The 19,458-nt window shown below is 66.1% G+C and overlaps 1 protein-coding gene and 1 long non-coding RNA gene across 2 annotated transcripts; one reads left to right on the forward strand and one right to left on the reverse strand.

Annotated features, from left to right (window-relative positions):
- Positions 1 to 1,459: 1,459 nt before the first annotated feature.
- KLHL30 (kelch like family member 30) lies at positions 1,460 to 12,208 on the forward strand. The gene is made up of 8 exons (XM_077869428.1): positions 1,460 to 2,008; positions 3,782 to 4,606; positions 5,926 to 6,061; positions 7,803 to 7,889; positions 8,381 to 8,536; positions 9,266 to 9,454; positions 10,154 to 10,299; positions 11,604 to 12,208. The coding sequence occupies exons 2-8, from the start codon at positions 3,833 to 3,835 to the stop codon at positions 11,853 to 11,855; spliced, it is 1,740 nt and encodes a 579-aa protein (XP_077725554.1). The 5' UTR covers positions 1,460 to 2,008; positions 3,782 to 3,832; the 3' UTR covers positions 11,856 to 12,208.
- Positions 12,209 to 14,161: 1,953 nt separating this feature from the next.
- Positions 14,162 to 19,184, reverse strand: LOC144296314 (uncharacterized). Its single transcript, XR_013363478.1, has 3 exons — positions 17,483 to 19,184; positions 15,712 to 15,841; positions 14,162 to 15,324 (listed from the first exon to the last, which is right to left on the reverse strand). It is a non-coding gene; the product is annotated as an uncharacterized LOC144296314 (long non-coding RNA).
- Positions 19,185 to 19,458: the final 274 nt, after the last annotated feature.

Here is a 19,458-nt window from a genome sequence, read left to right on the forward strand (position 1 = left end):
TTTTTATTTATTTATTTTTAAGATTTTATTTATTTATTCATGAGAGAGAGAGAGAGAGGGGCAGAGGCACAGGCAGAGGGAGAAGCAGGCTCCACGCAGGGAGCCCGATGCGGGACTCAATCCCAGGACCCCAGATCACACGCTGAGCCAAAGGCAGATGCTCTACCGCGAGCCACCCAGGCGTCCCTAAGCAGCGTATTTTTAAAAACTGCACCACTCGTTAGCTATCTGTGGATAAAGATGTGTTTTGAGCGCCTGGTTTTGAGTTTCCCAAACTGACGAGTCATGGGAGGCGCTAGGCCTCTCCCGCGTCCCTGTCAGCAGAGTACCCTGTCCTCTCGCCTCCCGCCTGCGCTGGGTACACATTAGCGCTTCGTGTTCTGGCTACAAGCACAGGGGCGGGGCGGGAATGACGACTCTGGTCCCCCCAGGGCCTCCCCACCGTGGTCCTGGCCGAGTGGGAGCTGGAGACCTCCATGAGCCCCCTTCCCCCCGCCCACGTGAGGCTGATGCTGGAGGCTGGGAGATCCTGGGACTATCTGAAATGGGGGTGGCGGTGCTGGGCCGGGACTGGGCCGGGCTGAACTGGGCTGAGCTAGGATGAACTGGGATGAACTGGGCTGAGCTAAGATGAACGGGGATGAACTGAGATGAACTGGGCTGAGTTGGGCTGGGCTGGACTAGGCTGGGCTGAACTGGACTTAACTAGACTGAACTGGGCTGAGCTAGGATGAACTGGGCTGAACTGGGCTGAGCTAGGGTGAACTGGGCAGGCTGGGAAGGGTTGGGGTGGCTGTGACTCAGCGGGACAGGCCGGGGAGGGCGCACGGACTCCGGAAGCATGAGCGAGCAGAAACGGAAGCACCTTGCCAACTGGTGATCGATTAGTCGGCCGCGGGGGTGATCCGTGTAAGACCGAGCTGTGACCGCCCGGAGCCCGTGGTGAGAACAGGGACCGAGGCTCCCCGCTCCACCCATCTCCTCAGGGCCACGCTGGCAGGCCGGGGCCACTGTCGTGCTACCCTAATGCCCTGGGGAAATCAGCTAACTTCGCCAGGTGGGGGGCCGTCTCCCCGGGAGCCGCCGGGGTGTCTCTGTGCTGGGGCAGCGTGGGGCCGATCCCCGGGGACCGCCGAGGCCTCCGCCCGGCTCGGCCTCCCTGAGCCTCCACATCCCAGCACCCTGGCCTCCCTGGGCTGCGGGCTCCTGTGCACCCACAGGCCCCTGGCCGGGAAGCTGCGCCCTGACGGTTGCATCGGGCCTTGGGTGCCACTGTGGCCGAGCGCCAGGTGGGACGGCTTCCCCTGTGGCTGCGGGGAGCAAGGCTGCAGGCCAATGCGGCCGTATTTTTAGATGACCCCATTTCTTTGCCGCCTTTGGCTCCCACGACAAATGGTGACGCCAGGGCTGCCCCAAGGCCAAAGCCGTGGTGTGACCCGGAGCCTCTGGATCCAGGGTCCCCGTCAGCAGCCTGCTGAAGCCCTCAGGGACGCCTCCTCTGTACCTCCCTGGGCGCCGCTTTAACCACCAAAGACGTCCCCACCGCCCTCAGGGACCCCGAGTTTCGAAAGCCTTTGCTCACCAACCTGCATTTCCCCGTGAGAGTCACCTTTCCCTGGTTGGCAGGTGAACGGAAGGCCACTTGGGTACCTGGCAAGAACCCTTAGAGAAGCCAGGACACCAGGCCCTGAGCTGGGCCTCCACGTGCCCCCGAGCCTCCAGCTCAGGCTCTACAGCCCCCCCCAGTGCCTCCCGGTGTCCGCCCTGGTCCCTGGGGGCCCGGAGGCCTCGGCCTCCCTGATGGGGCCAGGGTGGGCCTTCAGAGCGGACAGCCTGGGAGGACAGCCTGGGAGGAGCGGCACCTCGGCCCCCGCAGCCCCTCCCTCCCAGTGCAGACGGTGCTAAAAATACCCTCTGTCCGTGCCCACGTGGGGCCCAGCCCAGCCCAGGCCAGCCCAGCAGGCCCTCCGTGGCCTGAGTTCTCAGAGGTCCAGGGGCCGACGGAGAGGTAGGGTCCCAGGGGCTCGGGGGGTGGGCACCGGGGAACGGGAGGTGGGAATTGGGGCAGGAGCAGCAGGGGGTTACGGCGGGATAGCCGCGGGGTGCAGAGATCACAGCTGGGGACGCAGCCCCTGCCCTGGGCAAGCCGGGCCCCTCGGGGTGCGGGGCGGGCTCAGCCGGCACACTCCCGCCGGTGTCCTGGCCCAGAGGTGGGCGCGGGGAGGCCGGGCCACCCCTCCAGCCGCAGCCAGGACCCCAGCGTCCAGTCAGTGGCCGCGGCTGGCTCCAGGCCGGTTGTGTTCCGTCTGCTCAGGCCCTGCTCACTCCCGGCCTGGGCCAGAACCAGGCCGAGGCTCAGACACTCCAGAAGCTCCCGCCCCGTCCGTACTGGGACCGCAGGGGGCAGGTGTCAGCAGGCGCGGCCGAGGCCCTGCGGGCAGCTGGGGGACACTCCGCCCAGGAGCCCCCGAGGCTCTAGCAGCTGGCACAGGGGGTGCCAGGAATGTGACGCCGCGGGCGCGGGGGCCGGGGGCTCATCTGTCGGCGGCCTCCCCGGGAGGGGGTCAGGCCCGGGGCCCCGACCTGCCCTGTCCTGGCTGGGCTCCTGGGGTCCGTTCCGCTCTGGTGGGGCGCCGGGGGTGGGGGGGGGAAGGGGCCCGGCCCCCACCCCCGCCTCGGCCCCAGGCTCAGCAGGGCCCCCCCTGCCCCTTGGCACCCACAGCTCCACTGCACGGGGCTTTCTTACTTAGACCACACTGATTCCACCGAGCGCCTCGCTCCCCCAGGCCCCGCTGGCCCCTTCCCGTTGATGTCCCCGGAAGGCGCCCCCTGGTGGACAGACCATTTCCCGGGGGTGCAGCCTTTTTGCAGTTGTAAGAACGGGGGTGAAATTTGGGGCAGCTTTCTTGGGGTGAAACGTCAGGAGGACAGAAACGAAGATGCACGTAATCAAATAAGCCAGCAGTGGATTTGCCGAGTCGGATGATACGAACACTGATTCAAAATCGCTCTCCAGAAAGTTCCCCTTCATTGCAACTGCCTTTACCAACCTGCACCCTGTAACCTGGGGGTTCAGTGCATGGACCCCGAGCCTGGCTCCCCTACTCCCTTGCTGCGTGACTTTGGACTAATGACTTGAGCCTTTTGTGCTCATGTTTCCCACCTTTACGTGGACCCTAGGAGCCCCCGCCTGTGCGGTTGTCGCACAGGCCCGGTGGGGAGAGCACATGTCCCCCTTGAGACGTGGGGAGTGCTGTGACCACAGGACCCCTTCCCCCGCCAGCCTCTGGATCTGCAGTTGAGGAAACCGGGACCAAGGTCACCCGGCAAGGTCACGGCAGTCCCAGGCTCCATGTAACTGTGGGGAGTGAGGATCGGTGGGGCGGGAAAGCTTTCAAAGGCCCTCATCACCCTCCCCAGCAGGGTCAGATCTGGGAGCAGAGGAAGCCACTTGGAGGTGGGGCCCACAGGGATCCCCGCTCCAGGGGGTCTGTCCTGCATCGCCCAGAGTCCTGGCGGGGTCCAGCTGGCCTCGTCCCGCCCTGGTTGCCCGGCCGGGGGAAGGTCTCTGGCCCTCTCTGAGCCTCAGCGTCCTCCTGTAAGACTAACGCGGAGCCAACGCACCGGTCCAGGGGCGGGGGAGGTGAGGTGCCGGGCGGGGCGCTTCCACATCCACGATGCTCAGCCCGTGTTGGCTGCAGATGGAAACGGCCGGACGGATGGGCGACTCGGGCTGATGAGCCGTGTGCTGCGCCGCTGACCCTCCCTCCTGTCTCTGCAGGACCAGGGCGCAGGTGGGCGGCAGGGCCCCACGCCGGCGGCGGCCGCAGCCATGGTGCGCACCGTGGACGACCTGGACTTCCACCTGCCCTCGCACGCCCAGGACATGCTGGACGGCCTGCAGCGGCTGCGCTCTCAGCCCAAGCTGGCCGACGTCACGCTGCTGGTGGGTGGCCGCGAGCTGCCCTGCCACCGCGGCCTCCTGGCGCTGAGCAGCCCCTACTTCCACGCCATGTTCGCGGGTGACTTTGCCGAGAGTTTCTCGGCGCGCGTGGAGCTGCGGGACATGGAGCCGGCCGTGGTGGGGCAGCTGGTGGACTTCGTGTACACGGGCCGGCTGACCATCACGCAGGGCAACGTGGAGGCCCTGACACGCACGGCCGCACGCCTCCACTTCCCGGCCGTGCAGAAGGTCTGCGGCCGCTACCTGCAGCAGCAGCTGGACGCCACCAACTGCCTGGGCATCTGCGAGTTCGGGGAGCAGCAGGGGCTGCTGGGTGTGGCTGCCAAGGCCTGGGCCTTCCTGCGGGAGAACTTTGAGGCCGTGGCGCAGGAGGACGAGTTCCTGGAGCTGCCCCAGGACCGGCTGGCCACCTGCCTGGCCAGCGAGCTGCTGCAGGTGCAGCCGGAGCAGAGCCGGCTGGAGGCCCTGCTGCGCTGGGTGCGCCACGACCCCCGGGGCCGGGCCGCCCACCTCCCCGAGCTGCTCAGCCTGGTGCGCCTGGAAGCCGTGCCCAGGGCCTGTGTGCAGCAGCTGCTGGCCACGGAGCCGCTGATCCAGGAGTCAGAGGCGTGCCGGGCGGCCCTGTCCCAGGGCCACGATGAGGTGAGCGAGGGGCACGGAGGGGAGCCCCGGAGGCCCCACCCTGCACGGGGATGGAGAGGACAGAGCACATGGCCCCAAGGGGCCCTGAGCCTTGCAACTATACCTGCCTTGGGCTGATTACCTGAGAGGGCATCGCGATTCACCCCCTGTGCTCCCGTGTGTCCCACACCCTGGACGTGGGAGGAAGGGGAACCCAGGAGCGCTTGTTCCCACCCCGGGTCAGAGCCCACAGCTCACTGGGGACAAACCTGGAAGCGGACCGAGGGCAGCATGAGAAAGGCCAGAGCTGGGCTGGGGGCATCCCGGGAGGGGTGGCCAGTCTGGGAGGGCTCTCCGGAGGAGGCGGCTTCTCAGCCTGGCCCCAGAGGAGGAATAGGAGCTTGGCAGGAGGGAAAACCATCCAGGAAGATGGCACAGCTTGTGCACAGGTGAAGAGGCACAGATGGGCATGGCAGCGGGCCACCACCTGCCCCTTAGGAAGCTGCCTGAACGTTCATGGGGTGCAATTTCCTATCTGCTGGCGGCGAGCCTGGCAGGCAGGGCAGCTCTGGACACGCTGGATGTGACCGAGAGTGACAGAGCCAGTGAATCCGTCTGTGGCTGGGCAGCCGGCTCGGGGCCTTACTCTGGAGGAGTCCTCAGGGGTCAAGTCTGCGGACAAAGCTGTGGCTCAGGCCAGGCTCGGGGTGGGTGGCGGCAAAGTACTACCGGGTGCTGCTGTCAGGTGCCACGGGGCACAGTGGGCTGGCCTGGGGCTGGCGCCAGCTTGGGGCCCTGTCTCCGCGAGGCAGACCCCTTGGAGTTGAGGCCGTGGGAGGTCCAACCTTGTGCAGGCACGTGGGGGAGCCCTGGGGTCCCGGGAGCTCGGGGCAGTGGCTCCTTACCAACCCGGTGGGAACCCTCCAGCATGTCCTGCCCGGCCGGGGTCATCCTAGCTCAGCAGCCGCATGCTGGCCCCGGGGAGGCACCGGGGGCGGAGTCGGGTTGGCTCCCGAGTGGGTGCAGGAACGCCTCTGGCAGGCCTGCGGGGCTGCTGGGAGGGAGTGGCCCTCAGGTTCGGGGCACACGTGCACCTGCTGCGCCATCTCCCCCAGTCCTGAGCACTTGCCACCATCCCCGGCCCCACGGTGCTCACACACATGTGCTCACACACACACGGGCACAGACGCTCCCACCGCCCCACGTGTGTGCACCAACACAGCTGCCCCCAGAAGTCCTGCCTCAGAAAATGCCCCCGAGGCCTGTGAGCACCGAGGGCCCCTCGCGGGGGGATGCAGTCACCTGCGCCCTAACCCCGCCTTCCTGCCCCCGCCCCCCAGGCGCTGCTGGTCCTCCCGCAGAAGCTGGACGAGGTCCTGGTGGTGGTGGGCGGGCGGGCGCTGGAGGAGGACGAGGAGGGCGCCGAGGAGCCCACCCCTCACCCCAGAAACTTCGCCTTCTACAACACCAAGGCCAGTGAGTACCCCTCACGCTGTCCCCGCGGCCCCACGTGAGCCACCCCTGTCCCCTGTGCAGGGGGAGGGAGTGACGAGCACAGAGAGCAGGCCGTCACGGGGAGGGGAGGCGGGCAGCGGGGCTCTGTGGGCCCCTCACCCTCCAGCCGAGGCCCCAGCTTCGGCCTCCTGGGCCCAGGAGGGTCTGCTGCCCAAAGCGCCCTGGGTGCCCGGGAACCCTGACCCCAGGGACAACAGGCAGTGGGGCTGCAGGTGGGCCGCAGGGTAGGAGCCCGGGCACGAGGTCAGCTCCAACAGCCCCCAGCCGCGGCCTTCCAGCAGGTCATCCTCGCTGTGGAACGGGCTCCTCGCGTGGCTGGAATGAGGAGGACCCCACGGACACTGGGGCCCCACCGCAGGGTCACCCGGGAAAGGGGGGTGTAGGAGGGCAGCAGAGTCTCTGGAAGGGCCACGTCGGCCCTTGGCAGCTCCTCCGGGAGCTCTGATGAGCCTCCGCTGGTGCCCCGGGGCCCCCGGGCCAGTCACCAGCCACCCCTGTGGCGTCAGCGGCTGGCGGGTTCCAGGACGCGCGAGGCCGGCTGTCCCAGGTCAGGGGCTGACGAGGGGATTTGGGTGCTGACGTCAGGAGATGAGCTCTGCTGGCTCGACCCGGGAGCAGCTGTCCCTCCAAGCCCGAGGGGAGGACGGCAGGGGGCACGCTGGCAGGCAAAGGCCTGGTGACGGCCGGGCAGGCCTCACCCTGGGGTGACACACACATGAGTCAGGGGGACATGCAGTCCCTGCCCAGAGGGCAGGTGCCCAGCAAGGCCCGGAGATCTGCACGTCCTAAGACGGTCGTAAACAGTCCGCAGCCACTCCCCAGGGGACCGCCCCACGCCGGGTCTTCCTCAGGCCTGACCTGAGCGCCCAAAACGCGGCCGTTTCCTCGGAAAAGCATTTGCTCATCTCTTGTCTCAACTTAGGCTCACGTAGCTCTTTCTTGAAGCTGGGCCCGACGTGGGTGTGTGACCCTGCCCGTGGCCGTAGTGACAGTAGTCCTCAGGGACCATGACGGAGGGGTGGGTCCTCTTCTATGCTCCCCCCGCCTCCCGGTGAGGTGGGAACCACCCCCTGCACAGAGGACCGGGCGGAGGCTCCGGGTTCCCCGGGCCCACACAGCGGCACGCGAGGGCTGGGGTCTGGACTCGCCGTGTGTGCTGCAAGGCCCCCGGCACCCTGGGTGACCCCGGCACCCCCACCAGCACACAGCGCAGAGGGTGCTCAGGGCAAGGGAATGAACGATGAGTGAGGAAGTGAATGAACGAATGGTGGCCGTGTTCTAACCCACTAGGGACCAGAGGTCAGGCCCTTTGACCCGCTACCCCGTCTGGCCGGTGGGACCCAACCCAGGGGGTCAGTGAGGTTGCCCTCAGGTCAGAGCGAGACCCGGTCCCCGGAGCAGGGGCGGCCTCCACACACAGCCCGGGTGCAGTCCTGTGTCCAGTCTGGGTGCTGGGCTCCGGGGGCGGCGTGGGGTGGGGGGCGCCGGGAGGCCGCACCAGGCCTGGTGGGGGCTTGTGGAGCAGCCAGGGTGTCCCCCCACCACCCTGCGGCCGGCCGAGCCCGCCCCTCGGCCCTCCCCCGGGGAGGGAACAGCCCTGCGCCCACCGAGCGGGAAGAGGCGCCGGGGGTGGGGGTGGCGAGGGGACGCCCCGGCAGCGAGCTCGGCCACCCTGACCCCTCTGCCCGTCTCTTCCGGCCAGAGAGGTGGATGGCGCTCCCCGACTTCCCCGACTACCACAAGTGGGGCTTCTCCCTGGCGGCGCTCAACAACACCGTCTACGTCACAGGTGCGCAGGCGGCGGCTCGGTCGGGCAGCTGACCAGAGTGCACCCCGAGACTCCGCTCTCCCCTTCCGCTCCGTCAGGAACCTTCCACACTTTTCCGTGATGTGCAAACAAAGAAAGTTAAAATCCACAGGTGCACACGTGGGCACAGGGGACCGTCCCCCGTTCTGTGTAGCGCACAAAGCCAGGGCGGACTCGCCCCTGCACCCGGGGCCCCCCAGGGGGAGCTCCCTCTGCTCTAGTGTATCTTGGAGCTCGGGGGCCCGTAGAAAGTCTGGTTGGGGAAAGAGCGGCCGCTGTGAAGATCTGGAACCACCGATCCCGTCCTCCTTGCTTACAGGGCAGGTCACACAGCTGCCCTGTGCCACCTACAGCCCCCCACCCTGCCCCGGCCCAGAGTCTGGCACCGTGGGGACCCGGCGGGGGGGGAGGCAGCAGGACGAGCCTGGAGAGCCCGGGCTGGGGGCACCTGAGGGCACAGACTCTCTCTCCAGGGGGCTCCCGGGGCAGCAAGACAGACAGCTGGTCAACCACCCAGGCCTGGTGCTTCCCCCTGAAGGAGGCCGCCTGGAAGCCGGTGGCACCCATGCTGAAGGCCCGCACCAACCACGCCAGCGCCGCGCTCAACGGGGAGATCTATGCCATCGGAGGTAAGGCCTCCCCCCGCCTGCGCCGGCGGCCTCCTGCTCCCGGAGCCCCTGGGAGCCTCCCCAGCCCATGGCCTTGCCGGGGACCAGGGAGCCCCGCTGGCCTCGGGGGCCGCAGAGGCACGGCTCCCCATGCTGCCCTCGGGAGCTCGCCGTCGGCGGTAAGCTGGGCTGTGCCCCCTGCGACCTGGGCGTCCCGGGGGGAGGCTCGGGCTTGAGCCCCCAGAGCCAGCTCCAGCGTGGATCCTGGAAACAGAGCGATGGCGGGGCGCACTGCAGCCTAGAGCTGCCAGCAGAGACGAGCACCCCCATCCCCAGAACCTTCTGCTCAGGGTCACCCCCTCTGTGAAGCCCCTGAGGGCAGGAGACCCACAACGGCCCCCCCCACTGTCCCCCCGCTCCTGTCGCACCCCCAGCCTGAGCACAGAAGCCCGCCTTGTCCCCCCTTGCGCCCCAGAGCCGTGGCAAGGAGTCACCCCGGGGACCCTTCCAGTTAGATAAATACTGAAAAACAAGAGGACCGGCTGAGCAAGCGCTTGCCGAGGCCTCTGTGGGTGACGGACCGGCCTTGAGGCCACTGCCAAGAGCCCCACCTGTCCCGGCCAGCCCTGTCCCCCGCGATGGCTGCCGAGACCGCCCCGAGAGCGGGAGAGGACACGGACACCCGGGGGCCTGAGCCCAACCTCCAGCATCCCCTCGGCCCCTCACAGCCCTGACCCCCCAACCCCGCAGGCACCACTCTGGACGTGGTGGAGGTGGAGACCTACGACCCCTACACAGACACCTGGACGCCCGCCAGCCCCGCCCTCAAGTATGTCAGCAACTTCTCTGCGGCCAGCTGCCGGGCCAGGCTGTACCTGGTGGGCTCCAGCGCCTGCAAGTACAACGCGCTGGCTCTGCAATGCTACAACCCTGTCACAGGTTGGGGACATGGGCCCCGGGGCGCGGACAGGCAGGGCCACCAGCCCCTGCTACCGTGGCTTGGGGTCGAGCGGCAGGGGCTGAAGGCAGGGAGCCGCGGGCCCCCACCCGACCCCTCCTTGCAGGCCACAGTCCCACTCAGCGGGCAGGCGGGTGGGGCCCCGGGGATGGGTGGCCCCGGGGGTGCAGGGAGCAGCCAGTCACAGGCCTCTTACAGATGGCCGCAGCCGCCTCAGAGCGGATGAGGCAGGGGAGGGGGGCGGGAGCCCAGGGGCAGGGACCCAGGGGGTGGGTCACAGGCACAGAGCCGCGGCCCCCCCCAGCCTCGGGGTGCAGGGGTCGGGAGGCAGAGTCCCAGGGCAGGTGACGGGGAGCCCATCTCAGGTCCTGAATGCCACCTGGCTGCTGCGTCTGCCTGGACCTGGCCCCACGGGCCCGGAGGAGTGGCCCCGACCTGCAGGTCTTGGTGGGCGCCCGCCTGGGCTCTGGGCCCCGGGCCCGGGTAGGGCTCAGCTGGGCTCTGTGGCTCAGTGGCCTCCTGGCCCTGCCCCTCACCCCCTCATCCCTAGGATGGGGGACATGACCGTAGAACCCATTTTGCAGGGTGGGTGTAAGGGTCCCCAGGGCCGGTGGGGCCCGTAGTCACCTGAGCTGTCCAAGCCCCCTGGTGAAGGTGGGCCCCGTGCCGTGTCCCCGCAGATGCATGGAGCGTGATCGCCTCGCCCTTCCTCCCCAAGTACCTGTCGTCGCCGCGCTGTGCCGCGCTGCAGGGAGCACTCTACCTGGTTGGCGATAACACCAAGAAGGTCTACGTGTATGACCCCGGGGCCAACCTGTGGCAGAAGGTGGGTGTCAGGCTCGCCTCCCAGGGCGACACCACCTCCCGCCCAGGACTCCTGACACTGCAGAGCAGAGAGGCCCTGGGGACGCTGGGGGCTGGGGGTGTCACCACGGGAGCCGACAGTGAAGGGCTTGCTGAGGCCCAGGGCCTGGGCTGAGCCCCCGTGAGTACAGGAGAGCCAAGGACCGAGGGCTCCTGGTACCCAGGGGTGCTTGTCCCCAGCACCCCAGGGGTGGGCTGTTCTCTGGGAGCAAACCCAGGCTGAGCCATGGGTGCTTTGGGGACAGCTGTGGCTGAGAAGGCCCTTCTGTCCTGGTTGGCCGGGCCCCATGGGGGTGGCCACGCAGGGAGAGGACGGATGGTGCCCAGAGCCCATGGCGGTGGCCTCAGCACTAGCCCGACACCCTGAGGCTGCCCTACCTGCCTTAAGATTTCCAATTCCTAGAGGCCTGAGGAGGTGGCCCTGGCCGGCTGGCCCGGAGCAGGGCCCCTGCCACCCTGCTGCCTGCAGCTGTCCCCGGGCGTCAGCACTCAGCTGCCCGGAGGCCCCCAACACAGGGTCAAAACAGGTGCAGGGTGGCCCCTGCCAGGCGGGCACTTTCTTTCTGGGCCCTCCCAGCTGGGCCATGGCCAGGCCTCTGCAGGGCCCACGCCGCTGCTCCGGGGGGCATCGCAGCCACGACAGGCTCCGCTTTGCCCTCCACAGGCCTGGCGGGGGGTGGGCTGCCCGTTAGCGTCTTCACATGGAGGCCACCGCCGGGCCTCCTCCTTCCCACGCACACCGGGCTCTTCCAGGAGGGCCCACACCTGTCTGGCCTCTGGCTCTCACCTCACAGGCCCCGCCCAGGGCACCTCTGAGGCCAGGGCTGAGGTAAGAGGTACGGGGGCCAAGTGAAGGTCCCAGGGCCCCAGCAGCCCCTCGTGTCTGTGTGTTTGGGGGGGTTGGGGTCAGAGCTGCGGCCACACTTGTCCCGTCCCAGAGAGGCCCTGCCCAGAACCTGCCCGGGGACGCAGCTCCAGGCTCAGGCTTCCATGTCCCCCTCGCCCCGCCAGACACCCCGGCTTCCCCCACCAGTGAACTGGGGCCTAAGAGGCCACGGGGCCTGGAGCAGCGTCCTGGGGTTGTGGGCCGGAGAGGAGCGCAGCGGGCTCTTCCCACTAGCAGGGCAGGCACAGGGAGCCTGGCTGAGCTCCCAGATGGCAGGAGTCCTGGCGTCCCCGCGTCCCCGCAGGGCGTCCCTGTGCCCCACCAGAGCCCCACCCCACCCCCCGCCGCCCCACGGGGCCCTGACCACGGCCCACCCGCAGGTGCAGTCGCTGCACAGCCTGCACGAGAACGGCGCGCTGGTGCCGCTGGGCGACGCGCTGTACGTGACGGGCGGCCGCTGGCAGGGCATGGACGGCGACTACCATGTGGAGATGGAAGCCTACGACCCCGGGCGCGACGCCTGGACCCGCCACGGCTCCCTGCCGCGCCTCTGGCTCTACCACGGGGCCTGCACCGTCTTCCTGGACGTGTCCAGGTGGACGCAGCCCTTCGGCCCGGCCCAAGAGCACTGAGCGGGGGCCCGGCTGCGCCCCGACCCGTGTCTGGTCGGGCTGGGCCCGGCCCCCGGGGACGCCAGGGAAGCCGCCCGGGTGCCCACAGCCACCGCGCTCACCGTGCCGCGAGGCTCGGGCTCCGGCCCAGGCCCTCTGACGTCGGGCAGGAGCCCAGGGGCCGGGCCGAGCGCTGCAGGACCCTGCGCTCTCCAATGGTGGCCGTCCCCGGCGTGTGTCCCCTCGGGGCTTCTGAAGGACTTGCAGCACACAGCCAAGGTCCCAGGGTGCGCCGGCCCGGGCCCCTGGGCCTGCCTGGTCCACAGCTGTGTGACCCCTCAGGCTGCACGTCCCCCGGCCCCGGGAAGGGAGGAGGCGGGTGTCAGGCTCGCCTCCCAGGGCGACATCACCTCCTGCCCAGGACTCTCCTGGGCGGAGAGGGGGCGCTGCCTGTGTGGGGGTTGAGGGACCGAGGGTGAGCAGAGGGGGTGCTCTCAGGCCAGGAGTTCCCCTGCTTCTCCAAGGCGACAGTGGAAGTGCCCAGCGCAGGCCCTCGAGGGAGCGGCTTCTGGGGAGGCCTCTTGTTGGTGCTTCGCTCCCCGTGGCCGCCTAAGCGAGGGGTGCGCCCAGGGGACTCCTCCTGCCAGCACGCGGCGGGACTCTGGGTGCCTCGCGTCTGCCCCAGAGCCCCCGAGTCTGACTGGGGTCCCACGTGGACCCGGTTCAGCGCCCCTGCTCCTTCTCAGGGTCCGTAACGAGGCCTCCCACCGAGGGGCTCTCACCGGCTGCTGCGAGCTGCGTCAGGGACACGGGCTCCAGTCGGGGGTCCTAGGTCCAGTCCGCCTCCGGCCCTGGCCCTGCTTGTGCTCGGGACCTCCCCGTCCCTCTGGACTGAGTTTCCTCTCTTGAAGGCTCTTCTTCGAAGCCTCCTGGGGACCAGAGGGGCCTCTGACATCCTGCATTCTGAGGAAGGAGTCCCTGGGTCCCTCCACAGCCACCTTGTCACAGACCTGCCTCCTTTTGCCCCTTTCTTGTGGGAGAATTGAATTTGCCTCCCCCTCCCACCCCCCAGGGCCTAGAGCAGGGCCTCCTGGGGGGCTGCTTCCAAAGGAGCAAGAGCCCCAGATCTGAGGCCGCCTGGTCAGCGGGTGGAGTGGATGAAAATGAAGGTGATGGTTTCCGGGATCCTCGAATCTTTCCGTCCGGACATCTTCTGCAACGTTTGCTAAACAGTTATTGAAGGGACTCGGCCAAATACCGTTTCAAAAGACCCAATGTGTCAATGGACTTCTTTTTTTTAATCGCGAATGGGTAGTTAAAGGGTGGTGTTCTAGACTATGGCCTGCCTCTGCTCCTGCACACCTCCTGGCAACGGGGGGCGGGGGCAGTGCCTGGGGTGGGGAAGCACATCCCACTCCAGGGCCTGCTCCTCACCTTTGGGTGCCAAACTGCCCCTCGTCTGATCGGCTGAGCCGCCCCTATTCAGGGGCACCCGGGTCAGCCCCATCATACCCTATGGGGTCCCAGAAGGAAGCAGATGACCCGTGAAATTGAGTAACGGAGGACAGTCTAACAAAGGGGCTCTTCCAAGGTGTGGGCGGGGGGCAAGAATTCAGCAGGGCTCAAGAGGCTCCGTGGGGAACCCAACGACAGTGGGGAGCTGTCACCAGCCCCCTGCCCTTCTGTGTGGGAAGGAGTGGCCACAGCCTCCGGAGAGCTGGAGGGAGAGGGTGCAAGGATCTGGGGCCTTTGCTAAAGGAACACAGCCTGTGCCCCCGTCACCTGCGGCCCAGTGGGGACGATGTAGCAGAGCAGATGCCCCAACCTCACTCTTTCCTGCCCCCCAGTCCCCTGCTGGTGGCTCCCGCTGGCCAGACCCAACCAGAATCAGAGGGAGAGAGCAGGCCATTGGCAGGGAGCAGGTGAAGGGTGGCCAGGGCACCAGGACGGGCAAATGGAAGATTTCTACCACACTAACTGGACACTCAGGGGATTCTCACAGAAGACAGACACTCGTGGACATTTGCACAGGGAATGTCTGTGGAGCGAGCCAAGCCACCCTCTTCCCTTATCAAAGCCCCCTGGTTTGGGAGCTAGTGTGGGAGTCTAGAAAGGAAAACGTATAACCTTGGAACGTGTGCAAAAGTCCACCAAACTCTCAGGCCCACAGGGGTGAGACCACCTGCCCAGCCCCAAAGAGCTCACGTCTGCCTGGCGGGCGGATGCTGTCTTTCTCACAATGGTCGGGTAAACTGACACCCCCAGCAGACCTCAGAGCTCGGTGGGCGAAGAGTGGCACGCAGGGCCCTCAGGAGCCAGGCCCAAGGCAGTCAGCTCAGGCTCCGCTCCCTCTGCCTCCCAGATGAGCCAGGCACAAGGATGCTTTGAGCCATTCCCGTTGGACTTGGGTTTCCTAGTACCTCCCAGACGAGACCCTTTTCTTTCTTTTCTTTTTTTTTTTTAATTTTATTTATTTATTCATGAGAGACGCAGAGAGGCAGAGACACAGGCAGAAGCAGGCTCCCCGAAGGGACTCGATCCCCAGACTGGGACCACACCCTGAGCCAAAGGCACACGCCCAACCGCTGAGCCACCCAGGCGTCCCACGAGACCCTTTTCTTATTGAGCATCTTCCCTGTACTAGGCAGGGACGGTGACCGCTGGAAGCAAGCAGTTGACAGTCCCGGGTAAGTATCTGTCATTAACGAGCTGGTCAGGCGACAGTTCACCGTAGTCAGTTCATTCCCCAGCTCTAGCTGGTTGGTTGACCAGTTGGCTGAGCGGGAAGTAGGCGTTTTGACCAAGACTCTATCTGTGACTGAGGGAGGGGTGGTCACAGCCACATACAAGGTAAGGACGGCCACTCCTCCGGGGCCTTGTCATTCATCTTTGGTCCCCGGTGCCACTCAGCCTGAGGTGTGGCTACCGTGGCTGCGTGCACGGCCGATTGCTCCTGGGACCCCAGGGAGGCGGCCAAGCACGACGCTGATTAATTGAAGAAGGAAGTGGGAGCTTCCCTGAGAATCTTCACGGAGGACGTCATTTCCTGTTTGGAATAAGCCCCCCAGGAGCCAGGAGGACTTCCCCAAAGCTGAGTCAGCCCCAGAGCTTTTCAGGGCAGGCTCTTCCCCTGTCAGATCTGAAGTTGCCCACGGACCTGTCCGGGATGCGCGGGGCTCACCCCCTGACCCGCGGCAGGAACGAGTAAACGTTGTTCACCCCGTGAGCCTGCTGACTCCGAGTTGCAAAGGCCGGACGCGTGACCTGGGCCAGTCCCAAGATCTCAGGCTCAGTTTCCTCATCTGTGCAATGGGGATAATCACACGATTTGAGAATTAGATGATGTCATGTGTTCGGAAGGTTCCAGGAAGCAGCGAAGGTCGCCTGCCTGGACGTTGAGAGGCCACACAACAAGTTGACTTCAGGCTCCCACTGTTTTCCGGGGCAAAGGGAGCTTTTATTCCCATGACTTCATCGGCAAAGGTCCTTCCTTTGGAGGAAAAGAGAAGAGTGGGAACAGCTTGAGTGCCGCAGCCGGATGGGAAGCCAGGGCTGAGGCCGTGACAGGCAGGCCCAAGAATGAGGATTAGGTTTCAGCCAGGCATGAGGGCGCGTGGGGGAGGCCGCCTCGGGCTCCCTCCGGGCCCCCTTCCGTGGCCACTCATCCGGTACTTCTACCCTGGGTTCTATGACCTCAGCCCCAGACGCTGCCCCCACTCTGGCCCCGGGGACCGCTGCTGCAGGGGACCAGCCTTGGTGCCACCAGAACCCGTTTTCTGCTGGTCCCTGACCTGTGTGATTCTTTGCTAAGCCCCGCCCTCCTCCGGGTGGACTTCAGTTTTGAAATGTGACCCCAGAAACATGCAGGGAGCCCCACCTGAAGGCCCCGGCCCCAGAGCCAGGCTGCATCATCACCTCGGGACAGCTTTATGGGAGCCTGTACCGGCACCAGAACCGATTTGATTTGGGTCCTCCGGCAGGGCCCATGACATCACTGGGATTGTTCACTGTTTGGGAAAATAACTGGTTTGCACATGGCAACAGCTCCTGTCCTCCAAACTGGCGTCGTGCGGGCTGGGGCCCCCACCGTGAGGGGGAAATGAAGTCACGGGAGCATCCTAAGGATCCCATGCCCCAAACTGGATCCCTCCATTCCCAGAAGGCACCAGTATTGCCAAAGGTGACAGCCTGAGCGTCACCTTTCCACAGCGTAGGTTGGGCCAAATGGCATCTGGCCCTGAGGGTGGCTCGCACCGCGTCCCCGCTGACAGATTCCAGGCCGGCCCCCAGAGGGGGGCCCGCAGCAGCCGGGCCTCTGCGCTGAGGGTGAGCATCCCCGGGCACCTGCCTCCTGGTCTTGCTTGGCCGGCTCACGCCTCAGCAGCGGGAACCCAGGGAAAGGCTCAGGGGCAACAGCCACGATGCCCACTCTACAGACCGGCAAACTGAGTCTCAGGGGGACAAATGCCGAAAGGCCCCAGGTAGGCCTCCTCCAAAACCAAGTACGACCGTTGCTCTAGGTGGCCAAGCAGGAACCAGGTGTGCCAAGCAGACCCACTGCTGGGGCAGTCTGCCCTGTGCCCCCATCCTGCTCTGCCACATGGCCAGGCCTGGAGCCTCTGTCTTCACGTGGCCCTGAGGGCAGTCCCTCCCTGCTCCCCCGTGACATGGTGTGATGGCCTGAGGCCAGGGACCTTCCCCACTTAGGCAGCCTAGAAGGCAAGCAGGCCTCCACCATGGCCCCACGCAGCGCCCACTGTGACCTCGGCTCACCCTAGAGCAGCCCCTGGGGGCACGTGTGCGTGGATCCCAGCTCTCAGGCAAGGAAACTAGAAAAAAGCCTCTTAGGAGTTCTGGGACAGACTGGCCACCATCAGCTGCGAGGCAGAGCCAGGCCTTGAAAGTGGCCCCCAAGAGAAGCCTCTTTCCTCCCACCATGTAGGGCTGCCCCCATGGCTGGGGCGCTTTGTGGGTGAGCCCGCTGGGTTCAGGAGCGGCCAGCCACCTGTGTTCCCCTGGCCTGTCCCCACAGCCACAGCCCACGGGCACCCCGCACCACAGGGACCTGCTGGCCTTAGGGAAAAGTCCGGGCCGCAGTTTCGCCCGTAACCTTCCAGCTCACCGTGGAGCTCATCCTCCCCACCCCCTAGACTAGGAAGGACCAGAATGGGCAAGACTTCTGGCTGTGGAGATGTGGCCATGCCCAGGGGCAAGGGGGCCTGGGCCTGGCCCCGAGCCCGGGCTGTGTGTCCCTGCGCAAGCCCCCGCCTCGCCGGGCTAGTCGGCGTGGCCCGGGAACAGCGGGAGAGGTGCTGGGTGTGGACGTGCTTTTTCAGAAACGCGCAGTGACCGTTCACAAGCTGCATCTCCTGGGGCCAGGAGCCTCTCTCCACCAGCAGATCGGCAGCGACAACACACCCCACACTTGGCGTCCTACAGCCCCAGATAAAGTCTTACCGAATAAATGAAACTGAACAAAACGTTAATAGTGAAAACGCGGAGGCCCGTGTCCCGGCACAGACGTGTCATTGCAAAGTGCTCCACACCCAGCTTCTTAACAGACGTTCCCTGTGGGACCAGAGATGAGAACCCACCCGAGAAATCCCTGGTCCTTCGAAGGCTTTACAACCGCGGATTTGATTCCTTACCAGGAACAAAGCTGCCGAATGTCTGCAGATGAAAGAAGCTCGTGTATTTTGTTGAGAGCCTGTGACAGAAGCCGGTGTTCACCAAACGTCTTCTTGGGGATCTGCAGTTTCCAGACGAATCCCAGATCGTTTCCTTCTACTGATGATTTTTTTAGTATTTTATTTATTCGTTCATGAGAGACACACAGAGAGGGGCAGAGACACAGGCTGAGGGAGAAGCAGGGAGCCCAACGCAGGACTCGATCCCGGGACCCCGGGGTCACGCCCTGAGCCAAAGGCAGAGGCTCAACCGCTGAGCCACCCAGGTGTCCCCCTTCTACTGATAATTTAAAAAAAAATTTTTTTTCAAGATACAGACAGAACTTCTCTGCTGCAGCCTTGCCTCCAAAAGACCTCGCCACAGATAAGTCTGTAGGACACACACTGCCCCTTGGGGCAAGACTCCTCCCGCCAAAAAAAAAAAAGGGAAAGAAGAAAACCCCAATTTTATCACCATACTCACCTCCTACTGGAAAAGAGGCAGAGTCACAGAATAATGAACACCGAATACCAGGCTTTATGTAAAGCATGAAATATTTCCTGTGCCCCCCACACCTGTGCCCCGTCTGGCACAGAGGGCAGCCACCAAGTGGGGGTGCATGAGTGGGGGCTCCGGAGGTCTACCCGCCGTCCCCCAGCTTAGGGAGGGCACCACCTGCTTTCAGTCCTCCGTGCCACACTCCCAAATAGGACAGGGGGAGGCCTCCTGCCTTCCCAAGAGGGGGAAATCATCTCTTGGTGTGGGAGGCAGACCCCTGGCAGGTGCACTCCTCAGCTGCCCCCCCCCCGAACAAACTATGTGGTGTTGCCCTCTCTTGGTGGGGGAGGCCCCTGTGCTGCCCTCGTGCCTTCCCCGGGGGGTAGGAAGGCAGTGGGCACCGCTAGGCAAGCAGCCCAGAGGGGCGAGGGGGCTGGCTCCTGACAGGGAGGGGCCCGCGGTTCAGGCCTGCAGGACCTGGTCCCCCTAGGCCAGCGGGGTCCAGCCCCCACCTGGCCAGGTCACCAGGGCGCTCAGTCCTCCAAGCCCGGGCCCTGCCGGGAGGGCTGTGTCTGCGCGGGGACGGGGAAGGACAGCCGGCTCTGAGCGTGGGGCCCCCCAGGCCTCCCTGCGGAGTGGGCAGCCGGGGACGGAGGGGGCCCCGCGGGGGAGAGGCGCCGGGGTGGGGGGTCTTGGAGTGTGTTCCTGCTCCCAGCTACTAGACCTGTGTTGTCGGGGCAGCCCGGGGGGGGGGGCTCAGGGCATGACCCCGGGGTCCCAGGATCGAGTCCTGCGTCGGGCTCCCTGCGTGGAGCCTGTGTCTCCCTCTGCCTGTTTCTCTGCCTCTCTGAGTCCCTCATGAATAAATAAGTAAAATCTGTTAAAAAACCACATAAACCTGTGTTGCCGACACCTGGACCTCACAGGTGCCACCAGGATAAGCCTCATGGTCCCCCCAGGCGGCAGAGCAGACCCCACGGGGGAAGAAGGGATGCCCCCGGGCTCAGAGGACCGAGGCCACCGGCTCCCCCTAGAGGAAGGGGTGTCAAGAGGGCAGGGGGGGTCCAGGCTCTCCGCGGAAGAGCTGGACGCGGTGCGCAGGCCCCTCCGCAGGACGGGGCGCTCCGGCCAACGCCACCGGCCCCCAGCCCTTGCCTCCCGCGCCCCAGTTCGCCCCGTGGTCCCTCCTCGAACCCGCACCCGCACCCCCGCCCCGCGCCCGCCCTGCACCCGGCCCGCAGCCCCGCCTCGCGGCCGCGCCTCCCCCCCCCACATACCCAGGCACACACACGCGCGCGCACACACGAGCACACGCGCACAGAGGCAGACACGTTTGCACGCGCACACAGGGGCACACACGCACACGGGCAGAGGCGGACACGTTTGCACGAGCGCACACGCGCACAGAGGCAGACACGTTTGCACGAGCGCACACACGCGCGCACACGGGCAGAGGCGG

The sequence above is a fragment of the Canis aureus genome, chromosome 24 (genome assembly GCF_053574225.1).
Source record: "Canis aureus isolate CA01 chromosome 24, VMU_Caureus_v.1.0, whole genome shotgun sequence".
NCBI classification, from domain to species: domain Eukaryota; kingdom Metazoa; phylum Chordata; class Mammalia; order Carnivora; family Canidae; genus Canis; species Canis aureus.